At 36.9% G+C, this 12,451-nt stretch overlaps 1 protein-coding gene across 1 annotated transcript; it reads left to right on the plus strand.

Moving 5' to 3' along the window:
* The first annotated feature begins 606 nt into the window (after positions 1-606).
* On the plus strand, positions 607-9,290 carry LOC144049926 (secretory carrier-associated membrane protein 5-like). Its single transcript, XM_077562663.1, has 7 exons — positions 607-836; positions 1,525-1,562; positions 2,527-2,646; positions 3,956-4,112; positions 4,654-4,755; positions 5,933-6,050; positions 7,715-9,290. The coding sequence occupies exons 2-7, from the start codon at positions 1,556-1,558 to the stop codon at positions 7,889-7,891; spliced, it is 681 nt and encodes a 226-aa protein (XP_077418789.1). The 5' UTR covers positions 607-836; positions 1,525-1,555; the 3' UTR covers positions 7,892-9,290.
* Positions 9,291-12,451: the final 3,161 nt, after the last annotated feature.

Raw genomic sequence — 12,451 nt, forward strand, 5'->3', positions numbered from 1 at the left:
CAACTTGCACTTATTGACCCTCACTGTTAGTAAATGTAATAGTGTGCTTTCAAACTATATCCTTGGTGGATAATAAATGATAAAAGAGTTATAGTCTGTTCCATTTTAACACAGGGATGTATTGTTTCCTCTCTTAAAAAAAACTTTATAGCAAAAAGAAGAAAAACAGTTATAAGTAATTTGTTTCTAATTTTAAGAAATTTATATGTCAAGAGAACATTTCTCTTGGCAAGACAACATAGTTTCCTCCATACCGTCACCCTTCCACTACCAAAAATGTCTTAAATATGAAGTTATACTGCACACTATAGAATCACTGCAATTTATAATTAAATCTCAAATTGAAAAAACCCAAACTATGATTTTAAGATTTAAAAATACATCAAAAATGCAAATGTTCTTACACAAAAACTGCCTGGTAAGAAGAAATATTTTTTTGCAAACAAATACAATGTTTCCATGATTTTTAATACTTAATCTTGTTAAGATTTTACTTTTGGCGGTCAAAACATCCGCTGCTTTAATGCGACTCTTTGCAGTTTACCTTTGAATTCAGAGTCATGAACAGAGAGGCGGTGTCATCAGGGATTAGAATAATCCCACCCATTGGTTCGGAGAGGAAGCTTGATTGACTGGTCAGAGGCGTGGACTACATGAGATTTAACCAGCCATACTGTCCCGTGTATGTACTATAATCCACTAGACCTTTTGCCTTTTTAGACACTAAATTGCTTTTTTTTTTTTTTTTTTGCACACCCCCGCAACCCTGCGAGACCTTCCCTCGTACGTTTGACGTGTTTGAGGCCGCGCGGCCAAGCTGCTCTCTGGAGGAGAAGGTAAGAAGATTATGTCTCTGTCTATAAATCGACTTTGCATCGCCCTCTTTTTTTTTAGGCCTGTTTCACTGAAGTGTAGTAAGGATGCATGGTAGTTATTATCAGGGACATTTCAGCATATGATCAAAACATTTTAATAGCAGGTATTTTAATGGCAGGTGTTTCTTTAGCCCACCATTGTCAGAAGCCTGAACTAAACGTGCATCACAGCGCATTGCAATCCTCAAAAATTGACAACAAAAAAAAGCCCCCTAGAGGCCGTAAGCAGCATAAGAGGTGATATCCAGCAATCTGGTTTAACTACTGAAAACCCAAAAGTCATTATAGCACCAGTTAATTCTTTCAGTATAAAACGAATCCCCATTCCATGACAATATGACAATATGATTATGCAGTATACACACCTAACCGTATCTTATGGTACGGTACTGTACCCGTTATACCATATCATGATGTCTTATCGCATTATATTGTATGAAATGCATATGGGATGACATCAGAGTAATCAGAGTGACTATAATACAATATTATTATTATTTTTTATCATTGCATTTGACCATATTCTATTGCATTGTACAGTATTGGATGGCATTGCATCGAATCGTAGGGGATGGTATCACATCATACTGCATTGTTTGTTATTGAATCATGTTGCATCTTGCTATATCGTATCTATCCCTTGCGACAGGCTAAAGAGAGAAGGTGCATCGAATATCACGATGGCTGGTCAGTACGAATACCGCCTTACGACAACACTTGATTATTGTCACCTTCCTAAAATAATGGCCCAAAGTCGTTTTATTCAGTTTTTTTTTTTACGGAACTAAATACTGATTATACTATATGTAATACTGTTTTTTTCTCCATAGGTTTGGCACATTTCTTGAAACTGAAATTACATTTTCAAAATACCATGGACAAATCCCAAAACCGCATTAGAATTGGTGTCAACTGAATGGCATTTCTCATTGCTTTCATCAAATTGCCAATGTCTTAGTACATGTCTCAATTGCCTCAGTAGATCTGTGCAAATGGTTGTGGATATTTACCCTACAGTTAGCACACAATGTGCCCACTTTTAGCACACTTTCCAAATGAATAAATGTTGCAGATCGAACTGGATTAGTTGTTTTTCAGTCTAATGGTTGTCCTCTCCAAAACACGTCAGCAGGATATCAGTGTGTGAGTCATAATATGCAAAATCATCTGATCAATTGTCAAAATTAGTCAAGCATATAATATATAAATCCCATATATGAATTTCATAAAAAAATTGATCAATTCTTGACAGCAATTAATAGTCAGGTAAAAGTAGAACTTGATTTAAAAAAAAAAGAAGAGTTTCTTACATCTCAGTAAACCAATGGGATAATGTGAATTTCCATCTGTTGCTAATGAACTGACGTAAGTCTGTTTAGCCAAATGAGCTTGCAGTTTTGAAAATGTCATTTTAGTTTCAAGAAATGTGCCAAACCTATGGAGAAAAAAACATAATAATACAATTTTCAGGGTAGAATTGAATGATTTGTTTCACTAAAGCATGCAGTGGATTTTGGTGGCCGGCGTCCTGAGGAGATGTCAAAACAAGACTTGGGCCATTATTTTAAGACGTGTTTCTCCTCTCATTCCTTTTTTTTTTTTCTCCTCTCATTCCTATTGCTTGCGCTCGTCTTTAACATCTATTTCGCAGAGCCCAACTTCCCGCCGCTGCCCGGCTTCATTCCGCTCAAGCCTTGCTTCTACCAGGACTTTGAAGAGATCCCCGATCAACACCGCAGCTTGTGCAAGAAAATGTACCACCTGTGGATGCGTGAGTAAATGTTTCAAGAGCTTCATTTAAGAGATTTAATCATCCCGATTTGCTGCCTTCTCCACTCGTGATAAGTGGGAGATGCTTTACAAGTGTACTCCAGAAATAATAGCCTGTCCACACACAGTGCTTTTTTTAAAAAATTTTTTTTTAATGCGCTTCAATTTATTTGTTAACGAGCCACCGGGCTGAGCAGATGGCCTTTTTTGAGCTGGGGAGGTTGGCGGGGGCATTTAAGAATAGAATTATGTAACTTTTTGGGGGGTTTCGCTTTCATCGTTTTTATGACACCACCGTGAACAAGCGGTGCAAAAAGATTGCCTATAAAGCTTTTACGCTGCAGCAATCTGACAGCCTGAGTTACATTTAAAGCTATGCTAAGGCGTTGTTAGTTCTGCGGTGAAAAAATGATGCAACTCTACGTAAGCTTTATACAGTTTGACTCTAAAGATTGAACACTAGCCACACACAAAAACAGCAGAAATGACAGCAGTCCATATTCTGCGATGAATGTTGCAACAAAGCCAAGAAAAATATTCTCGATGAAATGATGTATGCAGTGAAGTCAAAAGTTTTGTCCTGCTTGTCCTGCGTCTTATCTTCTTTAAAGGAGTCAACCTAAAAAAAAAAGTTTTTTTGACAATATGTTCTATGCAGTCCCACTAGTCTTAACATGACATTCTTTTTTTTCTTCTTCTTCTTTTTTTTTTGTATGTGTGCGAGTATGTGCGTGAGTATATGTGCGTGCATGTGAGTGTGTGCTCATTAATTCACCTAAAACCTATTAAAAATCCCATACCGTTCACCTGAACCGAATAATTCCGAATCCAACTAGAGTCGTGAGGTTGTCAGGAGACCCGAGGAAGGATCAAAGAAAATAAAGGAACATCACCAGACATCACCTACTACACACCAGGTTACCAACCAGAATCTTTCACCAACCCATGAAAAATCTAAATTCCAACAAATCAGGGAGACCTCAATAGACCAAAGGAAAGACTAAAGAAAGGAAGGAAGGATAGATGAAGCATCTCAGGTTGATCTCAGGTAACAACCAATCCAAGGCACAGCTTTAGAAAACAGGTGAGCTGTGATTGGTTGTTGCCTTAGCCCTTAGCAACATTTGTCATCTTTAGTTGACAGCAAGTGGCAAAATTGCTGCATTTGAATTCATAACTCATATCCCAAAAACGCAATATTAATCAGAATGTCATGTTTCGACTAGCGAGGTCACATATAACGTATTATATTGTCGAGAAATGTTTAAGGTTGACTTCCTTTTTAATTCCTTTTCAAATTTTTTTTTTAGTCAACAGCGCCACCCTGGCTGTCAATCTCGTGGGCTGCTTCGCATGGATGTTCGGAGGAGGCGGCGTGACCAACTTCGGCCTGTCAATCATATGGCTGCTCATGTTCACGCCCTGCTCATATGTGTGCTGGTTCCGGCCAATTTACAAGGCTTTCAGGTAGAGATGCACTCTTCTGTAGACCGCTGCAAATTAGGACCACATCATCTGAATTGAAACATATGTATGTAATAATATATAAGGTCAGAGGGCGGCACTGCCTCGCATGCCTACCCTGACCGCACATCTCTGGCCGCTTTGACCTTAAAGCCAAAATGCCTACTAGAAGTTGTAGGTCAAAGTGTCCTACTACAGTGAGAAACGTCATGCACTAGTTGAAGGTAGTATAGAGGAAGAATGTTCCTAAAAATACTTTATTATTCTACTAGTACACTTTTGTTGTTCTACTAGTGCATTAGTGCAAGTGATTGGATATCCAGTATATCCAATTCCTACTCATAAGATTTTCAATACTGGTCTTAAAGTGTATCTGCAGTGGGGTGTTAAGCCCGCTGTAGTCCAGTAGGGGACATTCGTGTATAAATTTCAAATTTCAGAAACATATCACAGCAAGTCAGACATGAATGCCATCAGGCGAAAATGTACATATTACACAAATGCACTTGCAACAATAAACCTCTCAATCATATTTCCCCCTCAGGAGTGACAGCTCGTTCAATTACATGCTGTTCTTCTTCGTGTTCATGGCTCAAGTGGGCATCAGCATCATTCAAAGCATCGGCATCCCGGGATGGGGAGTGTGGTAAGAGACGGGAAAAAAGGAACCTGGTTTTAAATTAAATTAACGCCTGAAAAATATAAAAGTAAATATTTGGTGAATAAAAAAAAACTTTTTAAAATTATAATGTATTTGACAACAGTTTATTTAATACTTCTTTTTTTTTTTTACTTTGACTTAAATTATTAATAAATATTTTTTATAATAAAGTTCACATTTAATAATCAGTCATAACCAACAACAACTACTACTACTACTACTTATATTACCGCTTTAACAACTTCTATTACCATTACACTGTATAATGGTAAAATGTGTTTGATTAAAGAACAATAATAAAAATTCAATTGATTGTTCATATATAATGAAATAAAACATATTTTATGATACATAAAAAATTACAATAATAAAAATGTAAAGATACAGGAAAAATATGAACAAAAATAAGCAAAAATTATATTAATAATATGAATATTTTAAAATTACAATTTAAATAAACAAATGATAATTGAGATGATAAACAAAAAACTAAAGACCAAATCACCGGAAGAAAAAGACTGCGATAATTTCAATAAAATAATAATAAATGCCCGATAAATAAATAATAAATAAACCCAAGAGAGCTCAGAGAGTACAAAGTAAAAAAAAAAACTGTACTGCAATAAATGAAGGTAGAAAAAATAGACAAATACTAATTCTTAAATGACAAATCTAAACTTTATTCATTGCGGCCAAAGGGCTTAATGCGATTGCGTGCCGCAAACGTCATCTGAAAATGTATATAGCAGACCCTATAATCTTCTTTCGTGTATGAAACAGGCATTTTCCACAAAGCCTGTCGCCGCCATTAACATGACAGTGATGGACCATTAGGAATTAGCCTGCTAGACGCTTTATGACGGCTGTTATTAGATTTTTAGAGGCTGTTAACGAGCGCTTGACTCGGCCCGACGCCCGCAAATGAATCTCGTGACCACGACAGCCTTCATAAACTTTCGAAATGTCACCACGGGCGCTTTGGATGCACACCTGTATGCACGAAGTGCTGCAAAGTTTTTCATCCGCTGCTACTTTTAAGGCCGCTAAATGATCGGCATTTAATATCCAGATGGCCAAGTGGGTGCTGGCGGTGATAATATTGTCTTATAGCGAACCATGAGTCATTTTTATGAGTGACACATCTTTTTTGTCTCCCTTTTAGCGGCTGGTTGGCCACAATCTCCTTCTTCAGTTACAATATATTCATAGCTCTGGTTATGTTGGTGCCTACCGTCATGTTCACCGCTGTCGCCTCGCTGTCCTTCATCTCCCTGACTAAGGTAGTAACGCGCAACGTTTTTTCAAGCTTTTTTTTTTTTAGATGCATTTTGACATTTTTGTGTTATGAGCAACTGAAATGCTGAAGGGTGCGACAATTATTTATCAGCGCTAAATAAGGACCATGTATTTCCTAACCTACGACAGCGTAATAGGGCTACATATAAATATATATATATTTTTTTTTTATAGCGTGGGGGCAATATTCCGAGAAACAAACTCGTACATTTATAAAGTAGCACAGAGGATCAAGCATTTAAGTTAATTTGTTGAAAGGTATACAGTATTTACTTGTACAGTTATGTTTCCAGAATTATTACTTACATATTCATACATTTTGGTGTTTTTTTTGTACAAGTAGCTAAGTTGATGTGTCGAATCTGCTGCTCTCCGTCATTCATTTGCATTTACCTAAAGTATGCTAGCGTCTGATTGGTTAGTGTTTAGTCAGCTGATCAGGAAGTGTTGTCGCTGCCGTGTATGACGAGTATAGTTTAAATTAAGAATGAATGCATCTCCATCCTGCCTTTTCATTTTATAAACAGTGTCCCGTTAACACCAACGAATCCCCATATTAGACTATAGCTAAGCTACGTGTATTTGTTGTAAGTTTCTGAGTTTTTTACATTTAGTTATTTATCTATATTTTTATTTAAATATATATATATAAATCTTTATAAAGTGGCAAATTTGCGAGTTTTTTTTTCCTTGCAAATTTTCCACTTTGTAAGAGGAAAATTTGTGACTATAAAAATCAGGTTAGTAAGACGGCGTATTAGAGCCACGTATTTTTTTTTTTCAGAGGGGGTGTAATATTCTGAGAAAAATGTGCAAGTTTTCTATGTGCATACTAACCTGACGTATGACAAAAATTCTATTTTAAATAAAGACTAAAAATGAGTGTGTACGTGCTCATTTGGTAAATTTGGTAAATTTTTCACAAAAATCAACTCACTTAAAATTTCAATATTATTGAGGTACTATGTTTGTCTTGCATATCATTCTAAATCCGCCAAAAATGTTTAGGCCTGACATTGTTGTACAGTATAGGGCAGTATAAAACCTAGTGTAAGCGCAACTCAGAGTTTTAAATAGAGTGAGTTTGGCCAATCGTGCTCTGATAGATCACGCTGTGATTGGTCAACTGCTGGTCACATGACATATGGACGCCATCTTGTTACCCTGCCGAAACCGAGTTGGCCAAACTCTCTATATACGGCTCTGGCGCAACTAAGACACGTCTGCCATCTAGAGGTGAATGATGATATTACATCTTAAAACTACAGTCGATCCCTGCACCGGCACCTACGGATCTGCATATTTACAGATTTCTTTCCCATATTTTGGATTTGTCTCCATTTATTGTGGAAAATGCATATTGATTGTGCAACAGCGTTTTATTTTTTTTTTTTAAAGAATTATTTGGGTTTGCAAAAAAAAAAAGAAGAATTATTTAGGTTTGCAAAAAAATAAAATTACTGGTCCAATGTAGCCTAAGAGCCCACGGACCAGCAGTTGCTCAACAATGTGTTATTTATAGCATAGCTCGCAGTCCTGCTTCATTCATGCTTTTGACAAAATACTCCAAGAATCACTTAACTGTTTTGACATGACTTGGTTTTGGATCAGCGGTTCTCTCTCATGCCCATGAGCCACTTCTCCACAGATTCACAACTTCTACCGCGGGAGTGGTGGCAGCATGACCAAAGCGCAGGAAGAGTGGACCACGGGTGCCTGGAAGAACCCTCACGTCCAGCAGGCCGCCCAGCAGGCCGCCATCGGGGCGGCCAGCGGCGCCATGCAGGATCAGTACTCGGCCCCGCAGTACGACAACCAGATGTAAGATGCAGATGACGCAGCGGCGATGCGACCGTCGGGGGCCAAAGTTTGAACAGTAGCCTCGTCCATTAGCTAGCTTGAATTTGAAATGAACGATTTAGCGTGTTTTCAAGCTATTTCATCATTTGGAATAAAAACATTTGTCATCTTTTATAAGGTTCACTGTAATCACAAATAACATACCCCAAAAAAAAGAAAAAAATGCATTATTATATTGATAATTTTACTATTGATTTATGTGTATGACTGGCTGTGAACTTGTAGATATGACATAAACCAAAGAAAAGTTACGATTTAGTAGTATTTTGCACTATATATGGTGAGAAAACGGCTGCAAGATTTTTTTGCTGTTATCTCAGGATGATATCATGTGATTTCTATGCAGTTTGCCACTTTTTTATGCTGTGAAATTAATTAATAGTTCAAAGGAAATATATAGGTCTACACTGAAAATAATCACAATAGCTCAATAATAATGTCACAAAATTATAAGCATGAGGTCATAAAGTCAAACTACTGCAAATCTAATGTTGTAATTGATAGATGAGAATATTTGTAATACTAATAGTAGAGGAAAAGTCACATGTTTAAAAGAAAAAATATTAATATTAAAGATAATGCAAGTCAAACTGAGAGTCAGTTCAAAATATACAAATTAAGTTGTAATATTGTGATAGTTTTTTTTTAATGATAAAAATGACAAAACGGAAGTAAAATATTCAGATTTTTTTTAACTTAAAGTAATGACAAAAATGTTCAAGAAAAAAAATGATAAAGTTGTATTTTTAAATGAATTGACATGATTTTCCCAGTCAAAAGTCACATTTTTACATATAATATTAAGAAAAGTAGTCATATAAAATTAAAACAGTCAATAATCAAGAGAATTAAGTAACACTGAGAAGAACACGAGAATAAACACGTAATATATATATATATATATATATATATATATATATATATATATATATATATATATATATATATATATATATATATATATATATATGTTTATTTATTGTATATGTTGTGTTTAAAAAATATATATATCTCGAGTCAGTTTTATTTTTATGGGTTTTTTGGTAGTAATTTTCAGGGGTTGTGGTCTTTTTGGTGTGGCCCTTTGAACTGTGAACAGTGGGAAGAAAATATGCATTATTGCAGGTGGTGTTTTCAATTAATCCTATTAAGTACATATCTTAAGTAAGCATTTGATGTAGTTCATTACGAAAATCGTGGGATTTTTTTTTTTAATTATTATTTATTATAGTTTGTGATGTATTTTAAAGTCACAGACAGTAGAACAGTGGACCTGCCTCTTGCTATGTGCCTGTTTCACCACAGGGAGGCGCTAAGGGATTTAGTATGAAATAAAATAATAATAAAAAAGCTTGATGAATACAGTTATTTTTATCCTTCACCAGCAAATGTCTCATTGCATGTGATTGCTTTACTTTTCCCGTTTGTTTTCCTCTACTATTTGCATTCTGATGCAGCCCAACCTTGTTTGTAGATTATTTATTCATTTTAGTTTTTTTCCTAATTTTATTATTATTATAATTCTAATTGCATTGGACTGTGCAGGTGTATTTAATGAAGTGTCCACTCATGCACATTACTACACTATTACTACTACTCATACACCCATCAAAGGCTAAAAAAAAAAAATATATATATATATATATATATATATACTGTACTGTGCATTGATTATGTGGGAGTCTCCTCTCTCAGTCTAGTGAAATAATTAAACAACACGGCGATGACATTTTACTGCAGCGGGTATTCCCACAGGAGCCAAGCAGCGCTTTAATTGCCACACACACACACACACACACACACACACACTGAAACCTCCAGAGCCAAATTGATGACAGCTTCAGGTAAACAGGACAGCTTGTCAGTGGGAGAAAATAGTCGCAGATTAATACAAATCAAGAATGCGCAAGTGCATTTCTTTAATGGTTGTCCATTGAGTGGGTGACTTCAACGCACAAGGTGCATTCTTGTTATAACAAAATCCTCATTTAATGTTAAACTCCCTGTAAAGTGGAACTTCTAAATTTGACACAACGGAGTGTTGGTAACCAGTGCCACCATGATGATTAAAAAAAATGAGGCTACAAAAAAAAATCTCGTTATTTCTCCGCTCTCAAACGTGCCGCTGAATGTGAAACCACGCCGCCTGTTGTGAAATATTGATTAATCTTGCTACTTTACTCCCCATACACACGGCCATGTGATTGAGCCATGAAAATATCGGGCCTGTCGTCGCGGAGCTTTGCTAGCCACCAGCTAGCGGCTAGCGAGCTAACACACTTAGCCTAGAAATTCGCAACTGCACCTGCTAACCTAATCACGGATGTGAAGATGGCATTCAAGTTTGTGTACAGTGTGGGATTCCCTTGCAAATCACTGGGCAAAAAAAAAAAAAAAAAAATCAGGAACTGAGTACTTCATAGAAGTTCCCATATGTTTTCAGCAATTATCTTCAAACATGTATAATGTATTTCAGCAAAAAATTCTGAATTCACTTCACGGGGTATTTAATTCTGTAAATCCATGGTGTGTTTTTTTTTTTTTTTATGAAAACATGCTAACACCTGATATGGTAACTGAGCAAGATAGCATCTTAAGTACAAAGCACTAAAATAGGTTTTTACAGAGCCGTATATAAGCTCTGGGTTTTTAAGAACTATTTCTAGTTAGAATTTAAAAAAAATAATAACTTGCTAAAAGTTGGTATGCTATTTTGCTAATATGCTAACAGTTTGTAGGCTATCCTTATAAGTTAGTTTGTTAGTTAGCAGTTCATCTGCTAGCAAGAAAATCAATACAAGACTTGTGCATGAGGAGCAATGGATGACAAGGGTCTTCTGGATTTACCTTTTAGGGAAGGAGATAAGTTTTAGGCAACAACACGCTGAGGATAGTAAAAAAACAGGCCACTGAAGTAAACTAGAGTTTGGAGCATGAAAGTGCAGTATCCAGAGCTAACATAGTAAGCTATCGCTACCATGCACGTTTATCTCTAATGCTAGTATGTAGCGTAGCTGTGTGTCCTCTTGAAAAACAAGTAGTGGTTTCAATATGCCAATCAGCCTTTTTTTTCCACAGCACAATAGTATGATAATGCTTTATTTACATGACAGTGATAGTATTTAGCTAAAGAGTGCTGTAATGTCCACATAGGATCATTTAGAAACACAAGCTAATGTATTGCCAACATTGAGCACACGAAATCCATGGTTTCCATTGATAACCGGCCATAAAAAATTAAATAAAAAATATTTTGGTCTTAAAGAACTCAATGTACATTACTACCCAACTGTGATTCCCAAATGGATGACAGAGGACAATGAAAAATTAGGTTTCGCTAAAGCACTCACTGATGCACTCACATCATGTTGCATCATTAAACTCAATGATACATTTTAAGATTTTAAAAGTTTGGGATATTTTGCAGCATGGTGGATACTCAAAAAATCTACTTCAGAACAACCAGAAGTTCTTTGTACATTGTTAATTCCAACCACTGACAGGGCAGAAGTAGGCCTACCTTCAAAATCAGTTTCCTGTTTTTGCTCTTAATTCCTCTCTGTCAAAGCAAGAACCCTATGATCTTTCAAAGGCACTCATATGTGATTGCTCCACAGGGATGCTACAAAGTCGCCTTGCCACAGTTATTTAGCTCTACTTTTTTGCTTTCAGTACAAAATAAGCCCACATAAGTTGTTGCCTTAATGGAGAGCTCATAAAGTTAATGGGAGTCAACAGTGAGGTAATTATGGTTTTTCGTTTCAATTGCATAGTGGCTGTCAAAGAGTGTTCTTTTCTTCATGATCTGTCAAAAGCAGATTTAAGGAGGCTGGGAGGGAAGGCTACAAAAGGGCAAGGTAAGTAGCGGTAGTGATGGTTCAGGGTATTTTCCCCTTCTAAAATGGTCATGTATGACCTTAAGCTGACAGAGTACAGAGGAGCTTTTTGTTGTTGGTCCCAGGGGAGATGTGGATAGAGTGCTCTTTCATGCGGTTGAACAAACACGCACGTTGCCGTCTGGACAACGTCGGTCGGGTGTGTACCTCACACAGGCATGTATTGAAGCTCTCGTAAGAGTCGCATGTGAGCGCAATGCAGGCCGGCATCCGGTGGGTGACGTGAGTGGTATGAGGAAGACTAGCGCTGTGTCCTCATGCACACGGGAACTTTTTAAATGGAAATTTCTCCCACTCTGCAACCATTTGTGTCCCAATCTATGGCAGCAGTCAGACTTCATCCGACACAGGTCACCACTCAGCTTCAGTAAGATGCTAGCTGTAAAATTGTCAACTGCGTGACCTGCACTTCCAATGGCCCACCATTGGTGACTGATCCCATGACTTGAGGAACTAGCAGGTTATAACATCTAGGGCAGGGGTCACTCCGGTCCTCAAGTGCCCCTATCCTGTGTGTTTTAGATGTTCTCCATAGATACCAATGGGGTATATGCCACGGAGGAGGCGGGACCTTCGACTTCCGGGGTTTCACACATCAGCTTTGTTCCCGGTTCCGGTTTACGACGTGT

Source organism: Vanacampus margaritifer, chromosome 4 (genome assembly GCF_051991255.1).
Source record: "Vanacampus margaritifer isolate UIUO_Vmar chromosome 4, RoL_Vmar_1.0, whole genome shotgun sequence".
Lineage (NCBI taxonomy): Eukaryota > Metazoa > Chordata > Actinopteri > Syngnathiformes > Syngnathidae > Vanacampus > Vanacampus margaritifer.